This window comes from Oncorhynchus tshawytscha, linkage group LG12 (genome assembly GCF_018296145.1).
Source record: "Oncorhynchus tshawytscha isolate Ot180627B linkage group LG12, Otsh_v2.0, whole genome shotgun sequence".
NCBI lineage: Eukaryota > Metazoa > Chordata > Actinopteri > Salmoniformes > Salmonidae > Oncorhynchus > Oncorhynchus tshawytscha.
The window spans coordinates 1249831-1273410 of record NC_056440.1 but is presented as its reverse complement, the minus strand read 5'-3'; the positions used below and the strand labels follow the sequence as shown (position 1 = coordinate 1273410).

General features: G+C 37.9%; 1 protein-coding gene across 7 annotated transcripts in view; it reads left to right on the top strand.

Annotated features, from left to right (window-relative positions):
* dapk1 (death-associated protein kinase 1) overlaps positions 1 to 23580 on the top strand; it is a 194842-nt gene that overhangs the window by 125006 nt on the left and 46256 nt on the right. For 6 of the 7 annotated variants that reach the window (XM_042331170.1, XM_042331169.1, XM_042331168.1 and 3 more), the window contains 5 exons: positions 11114 to 11212; positions 15597 to 15695; positions 18059 to 18157; positions 20980 to 21177; positions 22935 to 23132. In XM_042331170.1, the coding sequence (XP_042187104.1) occupies positions 11114 to 11212; positions 15597 to 15695; positions 18059 to 18157; positions 20980 to 21177; positions 22935 to 23132 (693 nt within the window). Of the gene's footprint in view, positions 1 to 11113; positions 11235 to 15596; positions 15696 to 18058; positions 18158 to 20979; positions 21178 to 22934; positions 23133 to 23580 lie in introns of those variants that run through there. The other variant, XR_006084758.1, reaches the window with a different exon arrangement.

Here is a 23580-nt window from a genome sequence, read left to right as displayed (position 1 = left end):
TATCATATATCTAGTCATCTATCTAGTCATCTATCTAGTCATCTATCTAGTCATCTATCATATATCTAGTCATCTATCTAGTCATCTATCATATATCTAGTCATCTATCTAGTCATCTATCATCTATCTAGTCATCTATCTAGTCATCTATCATATATCTAGTCATCTATCTAGTCATCTATCATCTATCTAGTCATCTATCTTCTATCTAGTCATCTATCATATATCTAGTCATCTATCTAGTCATCTATCTAGTCATCTATCTAGTCATCTATCATATATCTAGTCATCTATCTAGTCATCTATCATCTATCTAGTCATCTATCTAGTCATCTATCTAGTCATCTATCATCTATCTAGTCATCTATCATCTATCTAGTCATCTATCTTCTATCTAGTCATCTATCTAATCATCTATCTAGTCATCTATCTTCTATCTAGTCATCTATCTAGTCATCTATCATCTATCTAGTCATCTATCTAGTCATCTATCTAGTCATCTATCATATATCTAGTCATCTATCTAGTCATCTATCTAGTCATCTATCTAGTCATCTATCTAGTCATCTATCTAGTCATCTATCATATATCTAGTCATCTATCTAGTCATCTATCATATATCTAGTCATCTATCTAGTCATCTATCATCTATCTAGTCATCTATCTAGTCATCTATCATATATCTAGTCATCTATCTAGTCATCTATCATCTATCTAGTCATCTATCTTCTATCTAGTCATCTATCATATATCTAGTCATCTATCTAGTCATCTATCTAGTCATCTATCTAGTCATCTATCATATATCTAGTCATCTATCTAGTCATCTATCATCTATCTAGTCATCTATCTAGTCATCTATCATATATCTAGTCATCTATCTAGTCATCTATCATCTATCTAGTCATCTATCATCTATCTAGTCATCTATCTTCTATCTAGTCATCTATCTAATCATCTATCTAGTCATCTATCTTCTATCTAATCATATATCTAGTCATCTATCTAGTCATCTATCATCTATCTAGTCATCTATCTTCTATCTAGTCATCTATCTAATCATCTATCTAGTCATCTATCTTCTATCTAATCATATATCTAGTCATCTATCTAGTCATCTATCATCTATCTAGTCATCTATCTTCTATCTAATCATATATCTAGTCATCTATCTAGTCATCTATCATCTATCTAGTCATCTATCATATATCTAGTCATCTATCTAGTCATCTATCTAGTCATCTATCTAGTCATCTATCATCTATCTAGTCATCTATCTAGTCATCTATCTAGTCATCTATCATCTATCTAGTCATCTATCATCTATCTAGTCATCTATCTAGTCATCTATCTAGTCATCTATCTAGTCATCTATCATCTATCTAGTCATCTATCATATATCTAGTCATCTATCTAGTCATCTATCTAGTCATCTATCTAGTCATCTATCTTCTATCTAGTCATCTATCTAGTCATCTATCATCTATCTAGTCATCTATCATCTATCTAGTCATCTATCTAGTCATCTATCATCTATCTAGTCATCTATCATCTATCTAGTCATCTATCTAGTCATCTATCTAGTCATCTATCTAGTCATCTATCATCTATCTAGTCATCTATCATCTATCTAGTCATCTATCATCTATCTAGTCATCTATCATCTATCTAGTCACCTATCTAGTCATCTATCATCTATCTAGTCATCTATCATCTATCTAGTCATCTATCATCTATCTAATCATCTATCTAATCATCTATCTAATCATCTATCTAGTCATCTATCATCTATCTAGTCATCTATCATCTATCTAGTCATCTATCATCTATCTAGTCATCTATCATCTATCTAGTCATCTATCATCTATCTAGTCATCTATCTAATCATCTATCTAGTCATCTATCTAGTCATCTATCTAGTCATCTATCATCTATCTAGTCATCTAGTCATCTATCTAGTCATCTATCATCTATCTAGTCATCTATCATCTATCTAGTCATCTATCATCTATCTAGTCATCTATCTAGTCATCTATCATCTATCTAGTCATCTATCATCTATCTAGTCATCTATCTAGTCATCTATCTAGTCATCTATCTAGTCATCTATCTAGTCATCTATCTAGTCATCTATCTAGTCATCTATCATCTATCTAGTCATCTATCTAGTCATCTATCATCTATCTAGTCATCTATCATCTATCTAGTCATCTATCATCTATCTAGTCATCTATCTAATCATCTATCTAGTCATCTATCATCTATCTAGTCATCTATCTAGTCATCTATCTAGTCATCTATCATATATCTAGTCATCTATCTAGTCATCTATCTAGTCATCTATCTAATCATCTATCTAGTCATCTATCATCTATCTAGTCATCTATCTAGTCATCTATCTAGTCATCTATCTAGTCATCTATCATCTATCTAGTCATCTATCTAGTCATCTATCTAGTCATCTATCTAGTCATCTATCTAATCATCTATCTAATCATCTATCATCTATCTAGTCATCTATCTAGTCATCTATCATCTATCTAGTCATCTATCATCTATCTAGTCATCTATCTAGTCATCTATCTAGTCATCTATCATCTATCTAGTCATCTATCATCTATCTAGTCATCTATCTAGTCATCTATCTAGTCATCTATCTAGTCATCTATCTAGTCATCTATCATCTATCTAGTCATCTATCTAGTCATCTATCTAGTCATCTATCATCTATCTAGTCATCTATCTAGTCATCTATCATCTATCTAATCATCTATCTTCTATCTAGTCATCTATCATCTATCATCTATCTAATCATCTATCTAGTCATCTATCTAGTCATCTATCTAGTCATCTATCTAGTCATCTATCTAGTCATCTATCATCTATCTAGTCATCTATCTAGTCATCTATCATCTATCTAATCATCTATCTTCTATCTAGTCATCTATCATCTATCTTCTATCTAGTCATCTATCTAGTCATCTATCATCTATCTAGTCATCTATCATCTATCTAGTCATCTATCTTCTATCTAGTCATCTATCATCTATCTAGTCATCTATCATCTATCTAGTCATCTATCATCTATCTAGTCATCTATCTTCTATCTAGTCATCTATCTAGTCATCTATCTAATCATCTATCATCTATCTAGTCATCTATCTAGTCATCTATCATCTATCTAGTCATCTATCTAATCATATATCTAGTCATCTATCATCTATCTAGTCATCTATCTTCTATCTAGTCATCTATCTTCTATCTAGTCATCTATCATCTATCTAGTCATCTATCTAGTCATCTATCATATATCTAGTCATCTATCATCTATCTAGTCATCTATCATCTATCTAGTCATCTATCATATATCTAGTCATCTATCATATATCTAGTCATCTATCATATATCTAGTCATCTATCATATATCTAGTCATCTATCATATATCTAGTCATCTATCATATATCTAGTCATCTATCATATATCTAGTCATCTATCATATATCTAGTCATCTATCATATATCTAGTCATCTATCATATATCTAGTCATCTATCATATATCTAGTCATCTATCATATATCTAGTCATCTATCATATATCTAGTCATCTATCATCTATCTAATCATCTATCTTCTATCTAATCATCTATCTAATCATCTATCTAATCATCTATCTATCATCTATCTAGTCATCTATCTAGTCATCTATCATCTATCTAATCATCTATCTAGTCATCTATCTAGTCATCTATCATATATCTAGTCATCTATCTAGTCATCTATCTAGTCATCTATCATCTATCTAGTCATCTATCTAGTCATCTATCTAGTCATCTATCTAGTCATCTATCATATATCTAGTCATCTATCTAGTCATCTATCATATATCTAGTCATCTATCATCTATCTAGTCATCTATCTAGTCATCTATCTAGTCATCTATCATCTATCTAGTCATCTATCTTCTATCTAGTCATCTATCATATATCTAGTTATCTATCTAGTCATCTATCTAGTCATCTATCTAGTCATCTATCATATATCTAGTCATCTATCTAGTCATCTATCATCTATCTAGTCATCTATCTAGTCATCTATCATATATCTAGTCATCTATCTAGTCATCTATCATCTATCTAGTCATCTATCTAATCATCTATCTAGTCATCTATCTTCTATCTAATCATATATCTAGTCATCTATCTAGTCATCTATCATCTATCTAGTCATCTATCTTCTATCTAGTCATCTATCTAATCATCTATCTAGTCATCTATCTTCTATCTAATCATATATCTAGTCATCTATCTAGTCATCTATCATCTATCTAGTCATCTATCTTCTATCTAATCATATATCTAGTCATCTATCATCTATCTAGTCATCTATCATATATCTAGTCATCTATCTAGTCATCTATCTAGTCATCTATCTAGTCATCTATCATCTATCTAGTCATCTATCTAGTCATCTATCTAGTCATCTATCATCTATCTAGTCATCTATCATCTATCTAGTCATCTATCTAGTCATCCATCTAGTCATCTATCTAGTCATCTATCATCTATCTAGTCATCTATCATATATCTAGTCATCTATCTAGTCATCTATCTAGTCATCTATCTAGTCATCTATCTTCTATCTAGTCATCTATCTAGTCATCTATCTAGTCATCTATCATCTATCTAGTCATCTATCATCTATCTAGTCATCTATCTAGTCATCTATCATCTATCTAGTCATCTATCATCTATCTAGTCATCTATCTAGTCATCTATCTAGTCATCTATCTAGTCATCTATCATCTATCTAGTCATCTATCATCTATCTAGTCATCTATCTGGTCATCTATCTAGTCATCTATCATCTATCTAGTCAGCTATCTAGTCATCTATCATCTATCTAATCATCTATCATCTATCTAGTCAGCTATCATCTATCTAGTCATCTATCTAGTCATCTATCTAATCATCTATCATCTATCATCTATCTAGTCATCTATCATCTATCTAGTCATCTATCATCTATCTAGTCATCTATCATCTATCTAGTCATCTATCATCTATCTAGTCATCTATCTAGTCATCTATCTAGTCATCTATCATCTATCTAATCATCTATCTAATCATCTATCTAATCATCTATCTAGTCATCTATCATCTATCTAGTCATCTATCATCTATCTAGTCATCTATCATCTATCTAGTCATCTATCTAGTCATCTATCATCTATCTAATCATCTATCATCTATCTAGTCAGCTATCTAGTCATCTATCTAATCATCTATCATCTATCTAGTCAGCTATCTAGTCATCTATCATCTATCTAATCATCTATCATCTATCTAGTCAGCTATCTAGTCATCTATCATCTATCTAGTCATCTATCATCTATCTAGTCACCTATCTAGTCATCTATCATCTATCTAGTCATCTATCATCTATCTAGTCATCTATCATCTATCTAGTCATCTATCATCTATCTAGTCATCTATCATCTATCTAGTCATCTATCTAATCATCTATCTAGTCATCTATCTAGTCATCTATCTAGTCATCTATCTAGTCATCTATCTAGTCATCTATCTAGTCATCTATCTAGTCATCTATCATCTATCTAGTCATCTATCTAGTCATCTCATCTATCTAGTCATCTATCATCTATCTAGTCATCTATCTAGTCATCTATCATCTATCTAGTCATCTATCTAGTCATCTATCTAGTCATCTATCTAGTCATCTATCATCTATCTAGTCATCTATTATCTATCTAGTCATCTATCTAGTCATCTATCTAGTCATCTATCTAGTCATCTATCTAGTCATCTATCATCTATCTAGTCATCTATCATCTATCTAGTCATCTATCTAGTCATCTATCATCTATCTAGTCATCTATCTAGTCATCTATCTAGTCATCTATCTAGTCATCTATCTAGTCATCTATCATCTATCTAGTCATCTATCTAGTCATCTATCTAGTCATCTATCTAGTCATCTATCTAGTCATCTATCTAATCATCTATCTAATCATCTATCTAGTCATCTATCTAATCATCTATCTAATCATCTATCTAGTCATCTATCTAGTCATCTATCATCTATCTAATCATCTATCTAATCATCTATCATCTATCTAATCATCTATAAAGTCATCAATCTAGTCATCTATCATCTATCTAATCATCTATCATCTATCTAATCATCTATCTAGTCATCTATCATCTATCTAGTCATCTATCATCTATCTAATCATCTATCTAGTCATCTATCTAGTCATCTATCTAATCATCTATCTAGTCATCTATCATCTATCTAATCATCTATCTAATCATCTATCTAATCATCTATCTATCATCTATCTAGTCATCTATCTAATCATCTATCATCTATCTAGTCATCTATCTAATCATCTATCATCTATCTAGTCATCTATCTAATCATCTATCTAGTCATCTATCTAATCATCTATCTAATCATCTATCTAGTCATCTATCTAGTCATCTATCATCTATCTAATCATCTATCTAATCATCTATCATCTATCTAATCATCTATAAAGTCATCAATCTAGTCATCTATCATCTATCTAATCATCTATCATCTATCTAATCATCTATCTAGTCATCTATCATCTATCTAGTCATCTATCATCTATCATCTATCTAGTCATCTATCATCTATCTAGTCATCTATCATCTATCTAGTCATCTATCTAGTCATCTAGTCATCTATCTAGTCATCTATCTAGTCATCTATCTAGTCATCTATCTAGTCATCTATCTAATCATCTATCATCTATCTAGTCATCTATCTAATCATCTATCTAATCATCTATCATCTATCTAGTCATCTATCTAGTCATCTATCTAGTCATCTATCTAGTCATCTATCATCTATCTAATCATCTATCTAGTCATCTATCATCTATCTAATCATCTATCTAGTCATCTATCATCTATCTAGTCATCTATCTAATCATCTATCTAATCATCTATCATCTATCTAGTCATCTATCTAGTCATCTATCTAGTCATCTATCTAATCATCTATCATCTATCTAGTCATCTATCTAATCATCTATCTAATCATCTATCATCTATCTAGTCATCTATCTAGTCATCTATCTAGTCATCTATCTAGTCATCTATCATCTATCTAGTCATCTATCTAGTCATCTATCATCTATCTAATCATCTATCTAGTCATCTATCATCTATCTAGTCATCTATCATCTATCTAATCATCTATCTAGTCATCTATCTAATCATCTATCTAATCATCTATCTAGTCATCTATCTAATCATCTATCTAATCATCTATCTAGTCATCTATCTAGTCATCTATCTAATCATCTATCTAATCATCTATCTAGTCATCTATCTAATCATCTATCATCTATCTAGTCATCTATCATCTATCTAGTCATCTATCATCTATCTAGTCATCTATCATCTATCTAGTCATCTATCATCTATCTAGTCATCTATCATCTATCTAGTCATCTATCTAGTCATCTATCTAGTCATCTATCATCTATCTAATCATCTATCTAATCATCTATCTAATCATCTATCTAGTCATCTATCTAATCATCTATCTAATCATCTATCTAATCATCTATCTAGTCATCTATCATCTATCTAGTCATCTATCTAATCATCTATCTAGTCATCTATCATCTATCTAATCATCTATCATCTATCTAGTCATCTATCATCTATCTAGTCATCTATCATCTATCTAATCATCTATCTAGTCATCTATCATCTATCATCTATCTAGTCATCTATCATCTATCTAATCATCTATCATCTATCTAGTCATCTATCTAATCATCTATCATCTATCTAGTCATCTATCATCTATCTAGTCATCTATCATCTATCTAATCATCTATCATCTATCTAATCATCTATCATCTATCTAGTCATCTATCATCTATCTAGTCATCTATCATCTATCTAATCATCTATCATCTATCTAATCATCTATCATCTATCTAGTCATCTATCATCTATCATCTATCTAGTCATCTATCTAATCATCTATCATCTATCTAGTCATCTATCTAGTCATCTATCATCTATCTAGTCATCTATCTAGTCATCTATCATCTATCTAGTCATCTATCTAGTCATCTATCTAGTCATCTATCTAGTCATCTATCTAGTCATCTATCATCTATCTAGTCATCTATCATCTATCTAGTCATCTATCATCTATCATCTATCTAGTCATCTATCATCTATCTAGTCATCTATCATATATCTAGTCATCTATCTAGTCATCTATCATCTATCTAGTCATCTATCTAATCATCTATCTAGTCATCTATCATCTATCTAGTCATCTATCTAGTCATCTATCATCTATCTAGTCATCTATCTAGTCATCTATCATCTATCTAATCATCTATCTAGTCATCTATCATCTATCTAGTCATCTATCATCTATCTAATCATCTATCTAGTCATCTATCTAATCATCTATCTAGTCATCTATCTAGTCATCTATCTAATCATCTATCTAATCATCTATCTAGTCATCTATCTAATCATCTATCTAATCATCTATCTAGTCATCTATCTAGTCATCTATCTAATCATCTATCTAATCATCTATCTAGTCATCTATCTAATCATCTATCATCTATCTAGTCATCTATCATCTATCTAGTCATCTATCATCTATCTAATCATCTATCTAGTCATCTATCTAGTCATCTATCTAATCATCTATCTAGTCATCTATCTAGTCATCTATCTAGTCATCTATCTAGTCATCTATCTAATCATCTATCTAGTCATCTATCTAGTCATCTATCTAATCATCTATCTAATCATCTATCTAGTCATCTATCTAGTCATCTATCTAGTCATCTATCTAGTCATCTATCTAGTCATCTATCTAGTCATCTATCATCTATCTAGTCATCTATCTATCATCTATCATCTCATCTATCTAGTCATCTATCTAATCATCTATCTAGTCATCTCTATCTAATCATCTATCTAATCATCTATCTAGTCATCTATCTAGTCATCTATCTAGTCATCTATCTAGTCATCTATCTAATCATCTATCTAATCATCTATCTAGTCATCTATCTAATCATCTATCTAATCATCTATCTAGTCATCTATCTAGTCATCTATCATCTATCTAGTCATCTATCTAATCATCTATCTAGTCATCTATCATCTATCTAATCATCTATCATCTATCTAGTCATCTATCATCTATCTAGTCATCTATCATCTATCTAGTCATCTATCATCTATCTAATCATCTATCTAATCATCTATCTAATCATCTATCTAGTCATCTATCATCTATCTAATCATCTATCTAATCATCTATCTAGTCATCTATCATCTATCTAATCATCTATCTAATCATCTATCTAGTCATCTATCATCTATCTAATCATCTATCATCTATCTAGTCATCTATCTTCTATCTAGTCATCTATCATCTATCTAGTCATCTATCATCATCTATCTATCATCTATCTAGTCATCTATCATCTATCTAATCATCTATCTCATCTATCATCATCTATCTATCTAGTCATCTATCATCTATCTAGTCATCTATCTATCTATCTATCTAGTCATCTATCTAGTCATCTATCATCTATCTAATCATCTATCTAGTCATCTATCATCTATCTAGTCATCTATCATCTCTATCTAATCATCTATCTAGTCATCTATCTAGTCATCTATCTAGTCATCTATCTAGTCATCTATCTAATCATCTATCTATCATCTATCATCTATCTAGTCATCTATCTAGTCATCTATCTAGTCATCTATCTAGTCATCTATCTAGTCATCTATCTAATCTATCTATCTAGTCATCTATCTAGTCATCTATCATCTATCTAGTCATCTATCTAGTCATCTATCATCTATCTAGTCATCTATCTAGTCATCTATCATCTATCTAGTCATCTATCTAGTCATCTATCATCTATCTAGTCATCTATCTATCATCTATCTAGTCATCTATCATCTATCTAGTCATCTATCATCTATCTAGTCATCTATCTATCTATCTATCATCTATCTAGTCATCTATCATCATCTATCATCTATCTAGTCATCTATCATCTATCTAATCATCTATCATCTATCTATCATCTATCATCTATCTAATCATCTATCATCTATCTAATCATCTATCTATCTCTATCATCTATCATCTATCTAGTCATCTATCATCTATCTAGTCATCTATCTCTAATCATCTATCTAGTCATCTATCTCTATCTCATCTATCATCTATCTATCTAGTCATCTATCTATCATCTATCTAGTCATCTATCTAGTCATCTATCATCTATCTAATCTATCTATCTAGTCATCTATCTAGTCATCTATCATCTATCTAGTCATCTATCTAATCTAGTCATCTATCTAGTCATCTATCATCTATCTAGTCATCTATCATCTATCTAGTCATCTATCTAATCATCTATCTAGTCATCTATCTCTATCTATCATCTATCTAGTCATCTATCTAATCATCTATCTAGTCATCTATCTATCTAGTCATCTATCTAGTCATCTATCTAGTCATCTATCATCTATCTAATCATCTATCATCTATCTAGTCATCTATCTATCATCTATCTAGTCATCTATCTAATCATCTATCATCTATCTAATCATCTATCTATCTATCTATCATCTATCTATCATCTATCATCTATCTATCATCTATCTAGTCATCTATCTAGTCATCTATCATCTATCTAGTCATCTATCTAGTCATCTATCTAATCATCTATCTAATCATCTATCTAGTCATCTATCTAGTCATCTATCTAATCATCTATCTAATCATCTATCTAGTCATCTATCTAGTCATCTATCTAGTCATCTATCTAGTCATCTATCTAATCATCTATCTAATCATCTATCTAATCATCCCACTAACAGTCTGTCTGATCTTTTCTCCAGCTCTCAGCAGAACACCTTGTTAAGGAATCAGTCTCTACTATCATACTAACCCTGACTTCTCTGGTCTGCTCAGAACACTGTGTGTGTGTACAGTATAATGTGTGTACATTCACTGATCCCATGTTAACATGTGTGTGTGTGGGTAGAACGGGACTCCCCCCCTCCTGATTGCAGCAGGCTGTGGGAACATTCAGATCATCGATGTGCTGATGGGGAAAGGAGCTGAGATACAGGCCCACGACAAGGTACACACACTACCACGACAAGGTACACACACTACCACGACAAGGTACACACACTACCACGACAAGGTACACACACACACTACCAAGACAAGGTACACACACACGCTACCACAACAAGGTACACACACACCACCACAACAAGGTACACACACTACACGACAAGGTACACACACTACCACGACAAGGTACACACACTACCAAGACAAGGTACACACACACACGACCAAGACAAGGTACACACACACACTACCACGACAAGGTACACACACACTACCACGACAAGGTACACACACACTACCACGACAAGGTACACACACACACACTACCACGACAAGGTACACACACATTACCACGACAAGGTACACACACACACTACCACGGCAAGGTACACACACACTACCACGACAAGGTACACACACACACTACCACGACAAGGTACACACACACTACCACGACAAGGTACACACACTACACGACAAGGTACACACACTACCACGACAAGGTACACACACTACCACGACAAGGTACACACACACTACCACGACAAGGTACACACACTACCACGACAAGGCACACACACTACCACGACAAGGCACACACACTACCACGACAAGGCACACACACTACCACGACAAGGTACAAGGTACACACACACACTACCACGACAAGGTACACACACTACCACGACAAGGCACACACACTACCACGACAAGGTACACACACCACCAAGACAAGGTACACACACACACTACCACGACAAGGTACACACACACACTACCACGACAAGGCACACACACTACCACGACAAGGCACACACACTACCACGACAAGGTACACACACCACCAAGACAAGGTACACACACACACGACCAAGACAAGGTACACACACACACTACCACGACAAGGTACACACACATTACCACGACAAGGTACACACACACTACCACGACAAGGTACACACACACACTACCACGACAAGGCACACACACACTACCACGACAAGGTACACACACACTACCACGACAAGGAACACACACACACACTACCACGACAAGGTACACACACATTACCACGACAAGGTACACACACACACTACCACGACAAGGTACACACACACTACCACGACAAGGTACACACACACACTACCACGACAAGGTACACACACACTACCACGACAAGGTACACACACTACCACGACAAGGTACACACACTACCACGACAAGGTACACACACTACCACGACAAGGCACACACACTACCACGACAAGGCACACACACTACCACGACAAGGCACACACACACACACTACCACGACAAGGTACACACACTACCACGACAAGGCACACACACTACCACGACAAGGTACACACACCACCAAGACAAGGTACACACACACACACTACCACGACAAGGTACACACACACACACTACCACGACAAGGTACACACACACACACTACCACGACAAGGTACACACACACACACTACCACGACAAGGTACACACACACTACCATGACAAGGTACACACACATTACCAAGACAAGGTACACACACACTACCACGACAAGGTACACACACACTACCATGACAAGGTACACACACACTACCATGACAAGGTACACACACACTACCACGACAAGGTACACACACACTACCAAGACAAGGTACACACACACACACACACACACTACCACGACAAGGTACACACACACACACTACCACGACAAGGTACACACACACTACCATGACAAGGTACACACACACTACCAAGACAAGGTACACACACACACACACACACACACACTACCACGACAAGGTACACACACACACACACTACCACGACAAGGTACACACACACTACCATGACAAGGTACACACACATTACCAAGAGAAGGTACACACACACACTACCACGACAAGGTACACACACACACTACCACGACAAGGTACACACACACTACCACGACAAGGTACACACACACTACCACGACAAGGTACACACACACTACCAAGACAAGGTACACACACACACTACCACGACAAGGTACACACACACACTACCACGACAAGGTACACACACACACTACCACGACAAGGTACACACACACACTACCACGACAAGGTACACACACACTACCAAGACAAGGTACACACACACACACTACCACGACAAGGTACACACACTACACGACATGCCCACATTTTTTGTCCATTAAAAAGAAAAAGCCGTTTCTCAGACTGGCCGATAAAAATAAAAGATTAAGACGGGCAAAAGAACACAGACACCGGACAGAGGAACTCTGTCTAGAAGGCCAGCATCCTGGAGTCGCCTCTTCACTCTTGACGTTGAGACTGGACAGAGGAACTCTGCCTAGAAGGCCAGCATCCTGGAGTCGCCTCTTCACTATTGACGTTGAGACTGGACAGAGGAACTCTGTCTAGAAGGCCAGCATCCTGGAGTCGCCTCTTCACTATTGACGTTGAGACTGGACAGAGGAACTCTGCCTAGAAGGCCAGCATCCTGGAGTCGCCTCTTCACTATTGACGTTGAGACTGGACATAGGAACTCTGTCTAGAAGGCCAGCATCCTGGAGTCGCCTCTTCACTCTTGACGTTGAGACTGGACAGAGGAACTCTGCCTAGAAGGCCAGCATCCTGGAGTCGCCTCTTCACTATTGACGTTGAGACTGGACAGAGGAACTCTGTCTAGAAGGCCAGCATCCTGGAGTCGCCTCTTCACTATTGACGTTGAGACTGGACAGAGGAACTCTGCCTAGAAGGCCAGCATCCTGGAGTCGCCTCTTCACTCTTGACGTTGAGACTGGACAGAGGAACTCTGTCTAGAAGGCCAGCATCCTGGAGTCGCCTCTTCACTCTTGACGTTGAGACTGGACAGAGGAACTCTGTCTAGAAGGCCAGCATCCTGGAGTCGCCTCTTCACTCTTGACGTTGAGACTGGACAGAGGAACTCTGCCTAGAAGGCCAGCATCCTGGAGTCGCCTCTTCACTATTGACGTTGAGACTGGACAGAGGAACTCTGCCTAGAAGGCCAGCATCCTGGAGTCGCCTCTTCACTGTTGACGTTGAGACTGGACATAGGAACTCTGCCTAGAAGGCCAGCATCCTGGAGTCGCCTCTTTACTTTTGACGTTGAGACTGGTGTTTTGTGGGTACTATTTAATGATGCTGCCAGTTGAGGACTTGTGAGGCGTCTGTTTCTCAAACTAGACACTCTAATGTACTTGTCCTCTCCCTCGGTTGTGCGCCGGGGTCTCCCACTTCTCTTTCTATCCTGGTTAGGACCAGTTTGCGCTGTTCTGTGAAGGGAGTAGTACACAGTGTTGTACAAGATCTTCAGTTTCTTGCCAATTTATTGCATGTAATAGCCTTCATTTCTCAGAACAAGAATAGACTGACGAATTTCAGAAGAAAGTTCTTTGTTTCTGCCCATGTTGAGCCTGTACTTGAACCCACAAATGCTGATGCTCCAGATACTTAACTAGTCTAAAGAAGGCCCGTTTTATTGCTTCTTTAATCAGAACAACAGTTTTCAGCTGTGCTAACATAATTGCAAAAGGGTTCTCTAATGATCAATTAGCCTTTTAAAATGATCAACTTGGATTAGCTAACACAACGTGTCATTGCAACACAGGAGTGATGGTTGCTGATAATGGGCCTCTGTACGCCTGTGTAGATATTCCATAAAGAATCAGCCGTTTCCAGCTACAATAGTCATTTACAACATTAACAATGTCTACACTGTATTTCTGATCAATTTGATGCTATTTTAATGGACAAAAATGTTTCTTTAAAAAACAAGGATATTTCTAATTGACCCCAAACTTTTGAACGGTAGAAATTGTTGTTCATAGAAATTCAAACTGTTTTTGGCTTTCTTTGATTAAATGTGAGGGAGTGTTTTGAGAGGTGGAGAATATTTGAAGGCTTGTTGTTAAACCAGCCATCTAGCTGGAGGGGATGAGGTGAGGTGGGGTGAGGTGGGATGAGGTGGGATGGGGTGAGGTGGGATGGGGTGAGGTGGGATGGGGTGAGGTGGGGTGGGATGGGGTGAGGTGAGGTGGGGTGAGGTGTGATGAGGTGGGATGAGGTGAGGTGGGATGAGGTGTGATGAGGTGGGATGAGGTGTGATGAGGTGTGGTGAGGTGTGATGAGGTGTGATGAGGTGTGATGAGGTGGGGTGAGGTGGGGTGAGGTGTGATGAGGTGAGGTGGGATGAGGTGGGATGAGGTGGGATGAGGTGGGATGAGGTGTGAGTAACAGACACACTACAGCCCATTCTAATGTAGCTTAAGTAATCGCATGTTGCCCATTTAAACCATTCGTGCTGCACATCCCAGTGTCTGACTGTACCCATTGAACCTCAGAGTGGAGCGAACGCCATCTACTACGCAGGGAGACATGGACACGTGGAGACCCTCAGGTTCCTGCATGAAAAGACCTGCCCTCTGGATGTCCAAGATAAGGTGATCCCCCACACTCACCCCAGGCCCTGAATACCACGATCACAACACACTTCACACTTCCATGACCGTCAGTCCATCAGGCCCCTCGAGCGGCTCACGCCCCTTCCTCCCCACACACTATGGCTGTGACGGTCATGGAGGTTTGGGGGACGGTAAATTGGCCATGAATAGAATGATTTTCCCATTCAAGTCAGTGATGTCATAATGGGTGGACTGGCAACCGTTGCGAGGAGCAAAGCAGATAGTAAAAGCAGGAAGTAAAAGCAGGAAGTGTGCCCATCAATATGAGCTGTGATTTGTTGTCAGCTTATCTGACTTTGCAAAAAATGCTTTGAATTGCATGAGCCACATTAGTTAACATAATTTGAATAACATTCTACGTTACCAAGGAAGTAATTGCATCACAATACCAGGCAGCCATTGCGAGTTTACCAGTCAAATTGTCACACGAAAGCCTGGCCATCTAGTCTACAATCAGTTGTTTGTTCAGTAAAATATATATTTTTAAATAATACGGTGTTAATGTTTATTTTCATGACAGTCTTCGTCCATGACGGTCGGTTACACGCTTATACAATAGTACGACAGTCCTAACACACTACCTTTAGGCAGGAGGCTCAGTCATCAGAGTTCAATCATTCCTGGATTTATCTGCTTTATTTGCTGTTGCCATGGAGACTGTGCTAGAGACGCTTCACTCCCCCTGATGGAGATGCGTCACTCCTCCTTTCTCAGTGCCTCTCCACCTCTCTAGATCACTACGCCGACCGACTGGCCAGGATGGCATCAGCTGATACACTGGTGTTTTGCGTCACAGAACGCTTCAATGGAAATAAAATATTGTTTGACCACAGAGTGGGTGTGGGTGTGGGTGTGGGTGTGGGTGTGGGTGTGGGTGTGGGTGTGCCTAGATGTTTATACTTCAGAAGGACTGTGTTTGTGTGTGTTGTGCCATGACACCCAACATTTAAATTGTTCTGTCATGGCTTCTGGAGTTAGAAGTAGAGCAGATGAGCCAGAAACATTATTTTGTTGAAATATAATTTGTTCTCTGAGAAATTAAGCGAAATGATTGCACCCAAAATGTCAATTTTAATTTATATAGTACCTAACATCTGTTTTGGACCAAACTTTTTTCTAACAATGAGTAAGACATAAGGAATACAAATAAGTGGTCAAAAGTCATCCAGGCACCCCCCCACAACAATCCACCCCAACAACCAAAACATTAAACACCTTCCTAATATTTAGTTACTCTCCCTATTCCCCACAGAACAGCCTCAATTCATCAGGTCATGGACTCTACAAGGTGTCCAAAGCGTTCCCCAGGGATGCTGGCCCATGTTGTCTCTACAAGGTGTCCAAAGCATTCCACAGGGATGCTGGCCCATGTTGTCTCTACAAGGTGTCCAAAGCGTTCCACAGGGATGCTGGCCCATGTTGTCTCTACAAGGTGTCCAAAGCGTTCCACAGGGATGCTGGCCCATGTTGTCTCTACAAGGTGTCCAAAGCGTTCCACAGGGATGCTGGCCCATGTTGTCTTTACAAGGTGTCCAAAGCGTTCCACAGGGATGCTGGCCCATGTTGACTCTACAAGGTGTCCAAAGCGTTCCACAGGGATGCTGGCCCATGTTGTCTCTACAAGGTGTCCAAAGCATTCCACAGGGATGCTGGCCCATGTTGTCTCTACAAGGTGTCCAAAGCGTTCCATAGGGATGCTGGCCCATGTTGTCTCTACAAGGTGTCCAAAGCGTTCCACAGGGATGCTGGCCCATGTTGACTCTACAAGGTGTCCAAAGCGTTCCACAGGGATGCTGGCCCATGTTGTCTCTACAAGGTGTCCAAAGCATTCCACAGGGATGCTGGCCCATGTTGTCTCTACAAGGTGTCCAAAGCGTTCCATAGGGATGCTGGCCCATGTTGTCTCTACAAGGTGTCCAAAGCATTCCACAGGGATGCTGGTCCATGTTGACTCCAACGCTTCCCACAGTTGTGTCAAGTTGTCTGGATGTCCTTTGTATGGTGGACCATTCTTGATACACACAGGAAACTGTTGAGTATGACCTTTGGATTCCAATGTCTAACTCACTGTTACTAAAAATGTTGGTTCAAATCGGATGTTAGGTACTATATTTATTACATATTATATGAATCTTATAAAGTAAAAAGGGCAGTTTGAATGCAATCCATTAGCTTAATTTAAAGAAATCTAAATATATTTAAACAAAATAATGTTGCAGGAATTCTTATCTGTTTCTAACAACAGAAATGATTTCAGAACGATCTGACATGGTGGGTGTCGATCCTTTCTGGTGCTTTTTGGAGGAGTAACGACCCGTGTTGATGCTGTGTTGCTGTTACAGAGTGGAGAGACAGCCCTCCACGTGGCAGCTCGCTATGGCAATGTGGATGTGGTCCAATACCTGTGTAGTATCCATGCCAACCCAGACCTCTCAGACAGGGTACGTGTACACGCACCACACACACACACAGACCAGTCAGAGCGTACGTTCTGAGTTTGAACTGAATACTGTACTGTTTCATTCTTGATTCACAAGTTAAACGTTTGAGCGTGAAAAAGCCAGCAGCATTGCAGTTCCTGACATTCACCGGTGCGCCTGGCACCTACTACCCCGTTCTGAGACGACAGTTTGTCTTATCCATTCACCCTCTGAATGACACGCATAATAAATCCATGTCTCAGTTGTCTCAAGGCTTAAAAATCCTTCTTTAACCTCCTCTTCATCTACACGTCAATAAGGGATCCTACCTGGATTCACCTGGTCAGTGTCATAGAAAGAGTAGATGTTCCTAATGTTTTGTTCAGAGTGTACTTTAGCAAGTAAATGAGACAAGTGCATAAGGTATGTCACGTGTTAACCTGATGAGGTACGTCACGTGTTAACCTGATGAGGTACGTCACGTGTTAACCTGATGAGGTACGTCACGTGTTAACCTGATGAGGTACGTCACATGTTAACCTGATGAGGTACGTCACGTGTTAACCTGATGAGGTACGTCACGTGTTAACCTGATGAGGTACGCCACGTGTTAACCTGATGAGGTACGTCACGTGTTAACCTGATGAGGTACGTCACGTGTTAACCTGATGAGGTACGTCACGTGTTAACCTGATGAGGTACGTCACGTGTTAACCTGATGAGGTACGTCACGTGTTAACCTGATGAGGTACAGTGCATTCGGAAAGTATTCACACCCCTTGACTTTTTCCACATTTTGTTACGTTACAGCCTTGTTCTAAAAGTGATCAAATAAATTTTAAAAATCCTTATCAGTCTACACACAATACCCCATAATGACAAAGCAAAAACAGGTTTTTACATAAGTATTCAGACCCTTTGCTATGAAACTCGAAATTGAGCCCAGGTGCATCCTGTTTCCATTGATCATCCTTGAGATGTTTCTACAACTTGATTGGAGTCCACCTGTGGTAAATTCAATTGATTGGACATGATTTGGAAAGGCACACAAATCTGGGGAAGGCTACCAAAACATTTCTGCAGCATTGAAGGTCCCCAAGAACACAGTGGCCTCCATCATTCTTAAATGGAAGAAGTTTGGAACCACCAAGACTCTTCCTAGAGCTGGTCACTCTGCCAAACAATCGGGGAGAAGGGCCTTGGTCAGGGAGGTGACCAAGAACCTGATGGTCACTCTGACAGCTCCCGAGTTCCTCTGTGGAAATGGGAGAACCTTCCAGAAGGACAACCATCTCTGCAACACTTCACCAATCAGACCTTTATGGTACAGCGGCCAGACTTAAGCCACTCCTCAGTAAAAGGCACTGCTTTGAGTTTGCCAAAAGGCACCTAAAGGACTCTCAGACCATGAGAAACAAGATTCTCTGGTCTGATGAAACCAAGATTGAACTCTTTAGCCTGAATGTCAAGTGTGAAGTCTGGAGGACACCTGGCGCAATCCTTACAGTGAAGCATGGTGGTGGCAGCATCAGTCTGTGGGGATGTTTTTCAGCAGCAGGGACTGGGAGACTAGTCAGGATCGCGGGGAAAGATGAACGGAGCAAAGTACAGAGAGATCCTTGATGAAAACCTGCTCCAGAGTGCTCAGGACCTCAGACTGGGTTGAAGGTTCACCTTCCAACAGGACAACAACCCTAAGCACACAGCCAAGACAACACAAGAGTGGCTTCGGGACAGGAGGGATAGCAGCGTTGTTCTGTACCAACCGTTAGATCAGGAGGGACAGCAGCGTTGTTCTGTACCAACCATTAGATCAGGAGGGACAGCAGCGTTGTTCTGTACCAACCTTTAGATCAGGAGGGACAGCAGCGTTGTTCTGTACCAACCTTTAGATCAGGGACAGCAGCGTTGTTCTGTACCAACCGTTAGATCAGGGACAGCAGCGTTGTTCTGTACCAACCGTTAGGTCAGGGACAGCAGCGTTGTTCTGTACCAACCGTTAGATCAGGGACAGCAGCGTTGTTCTGTACCAACCGTTAGATCAGGGACAGCAGCGTTGTTCTGTACCAACCGTTAGATCAGGAGGAACAGCAGCGTTGTTCTGTACCAACCTTTAGATCAGGAGGAACAGCAGCGTTGTTCTGTACCAACCTTTAGATCAGGAGGGACAGCAGCGTTGTTCTGTACCAACTGTTAGATCAGGAGGGACAGCAGCGTTGTTCTGTACCAACTGTTAGATCAGGAGGGACAGCAGCGTTGTTCTGTACCAACCATTAGATCAGGAGGGACAGCAGCGTTGTTCTGTACCAACTGTTAGATCAGGAGGGACAGCAGCGTTGTTCTGTACCAACCTTTAGATCAGGAGGGACAGCAGCGTTGTTCTGTACCAACCGTCAGGAGGAACAGCAGCGTTGTTCTGTACCAACCTTTAGATCAGGAGGGACAGCAGCGTTGTTCTGTACCAACCATTAGATCAGGAGGGACAGCAGCGTTGTTCTGTACCAACCATTAGATCAGGAGGGACAGCAGCGTTGTTCTGTACCAACCATTAGATCAGGAGGGACAGCAGCGTTGTTCTGTACCAACCATTAGATCAGGAGGGACAGCAGCGTTGTTCTGTACCAACCATTAGATCAGGAGGGACAGCAGCGTTAGAAAAGCCCGGACAGTTTTTCAAAGCTTAAGGTAGTGATTAGGATAGTTTTGTGATCATTTTGATTCCACTGGAAGTGAAAAGCAGTTAAGGCCCAAACAGACTGGTCCCAGGCTACTTCAGCTAGATTAGGAGCTGCCATGTGGGTATCCCTATAACCGCCCCCCCCACCCCCTCCTCTCCTCATCAGGAGCAGGAGACACCGCTCCACTGTGCGTCGTGGCATGGCTACTCCTCGGTGGCCAGGACACTATGCCAGGCGGGGTGCCAGGTTAATGCCAAGAACAGGGAGGGAGAGAGCCCCCTCCTCACCGCCTCTGCCAGGGGGTTCGCTGATATAGTAGAGTGTCTGATAGAACATGGTGCTGACCTCAACTCTACTGACAAGGTAATGCTGTGGCTATGCTGTGGCTATGCTGTGACTATATTACTATACTACTACTATGATATTTCTACACTATTACCCCATTACTATACTACTACTATGATATTACTATACTATTACTCTATTACTATACTATTACTATACTAATACTCTGACATTACTATGATATTACTATACTATTACTCTGATATTGCTATACTATTACTATTATATTACTATACTATACTATTATACCACGATACTATTACTATGACATTACTATACTGTTACTATATTACTATGACATTACTATACTCTTACTATGATATTACTATACTATAACTATGACATTACTATTACTATATTACTATACTCTTACTATGATATTACTAGTACTATATTACTATGATATTACTATACTATTACTATTACTATATTGCTATGACATTACTATACTATTACTATGATATTACTATGATATTACTATAATATTACTACTATAATATTACTATACTATTACTATGATATTACTATGATATTACTATACTATTACTATATTACTATACTCTTGCTATGATATTACTAGTACTATATTACTATGATATTACTATACTATTACTATATTACTATGATATTACTATACTATTACTACTATAATATTACTATACTATTACTATGATATTACTATGATATTACTATACTATTACTATATTACTATACTATTACTATGATATTACTAAATTGCCATGATATTACTATACTATTACTATATTACTATACTATGATATTACTATGATACGACTATATTACTATGATATTACTATACTATGATATGACTATTACTATGATATGACTATCACTATGATATTACTATACTATTACTATGATATTACTATGATATGACTATTACTATGATATTACTATACTATTACTATGATATTACTATGATATGACTATATTACTATGATATTACTATACTATGATATGACTATATTACTATGATATGACTATATTACTATGATATTACTATACTATCACTATGATATTACTATACTATTACTATATGACTATTACTATGATATTACTATACTATTACTATGATATTACTATGATATGACTATATTACTATGATATTACTATACTATGATATGACTATATTACTATGATATGACTATCACTATGATATTACTATACTATTACTATGATATTACTATGATATGACTTACTATGATATTACTATATTATTACTATGATATGACTATTACTATGATATGACTGGAATATTCCTGGGATATAGTATTACTATACTATTACTATGAAAGTACTATGATATGACTATATTACTATGATATTACTATACTATGACTATCACTATGATATTACTATGATATTACTATGATATGACTATTACTATGATATTACTATACTATTACTATGATATGACTATTACTATGGTATTACTATGATATGACTGGAATATTCCTGGGATATAGTATTACTATACTATTACTATGAAAGTACTATGATATGACTATTACTATGATATTACTATGATATGACTATGATATCACTATATTACTATGATATTACTATGATATGACTATATTACTATGATATGACTATATTACTATGATATGACTATCCTATGACTATGATATTACTATGATATGACTATATTACTATGATATTAGTATGATATTACTATGATATGACTGTGATATTCCTGGGATATAGTATTACTAGTACTGGTAGAGATTTATGACATGGGGCCGTGTGTTCAGGACAGCCACATAGCGCTCCACCTGGCTGTGAGGAGGTGCCAACTGGAGGTGGTCAGATGTTTGCTCCGTCACCCTTGCCCCGTCGACCATCAGGATCGCCACGGCAACACGCCGCTGCACATCGCCTGTAAGGACGGCAACTTGCCCGTTGTCACGACACTGTGTGCTGCCAAGGCAACCCTCGACCTTCCCAACAAGGTAGAGATACTATATGTCATTAATCAATTGACCAGACTACCCAGCAAGGTAGAGATACTATATGTCATTAATCAATTGACCAGACTACCCAGCAAGGTAGAGATACTATATGTCATTAATCAATTGACCAGACTACCCAGCAAGGTAGAGATACTATATGTCATTAATCAATTGACCAGACTACCCAGCAAGGTAGAGATACTATATGTCATTAATCAATTGACCAGACTACCCAGCAAGGTAGAGATACTATATGTCATTAATCAATTGACCAGACTACCCAGCAAGGTAGAGATACTATATGTCATTAATCAATTGACCAGACTACCCAGCAAGGTAGAGATGCTATATGTCATTAATCAATTGACCAGACTACCCAGCAAGGTAGAGATACTATATGTCATTAATCAATTGACCAGACTACCCAGCAAGGTAGAGATACTATATG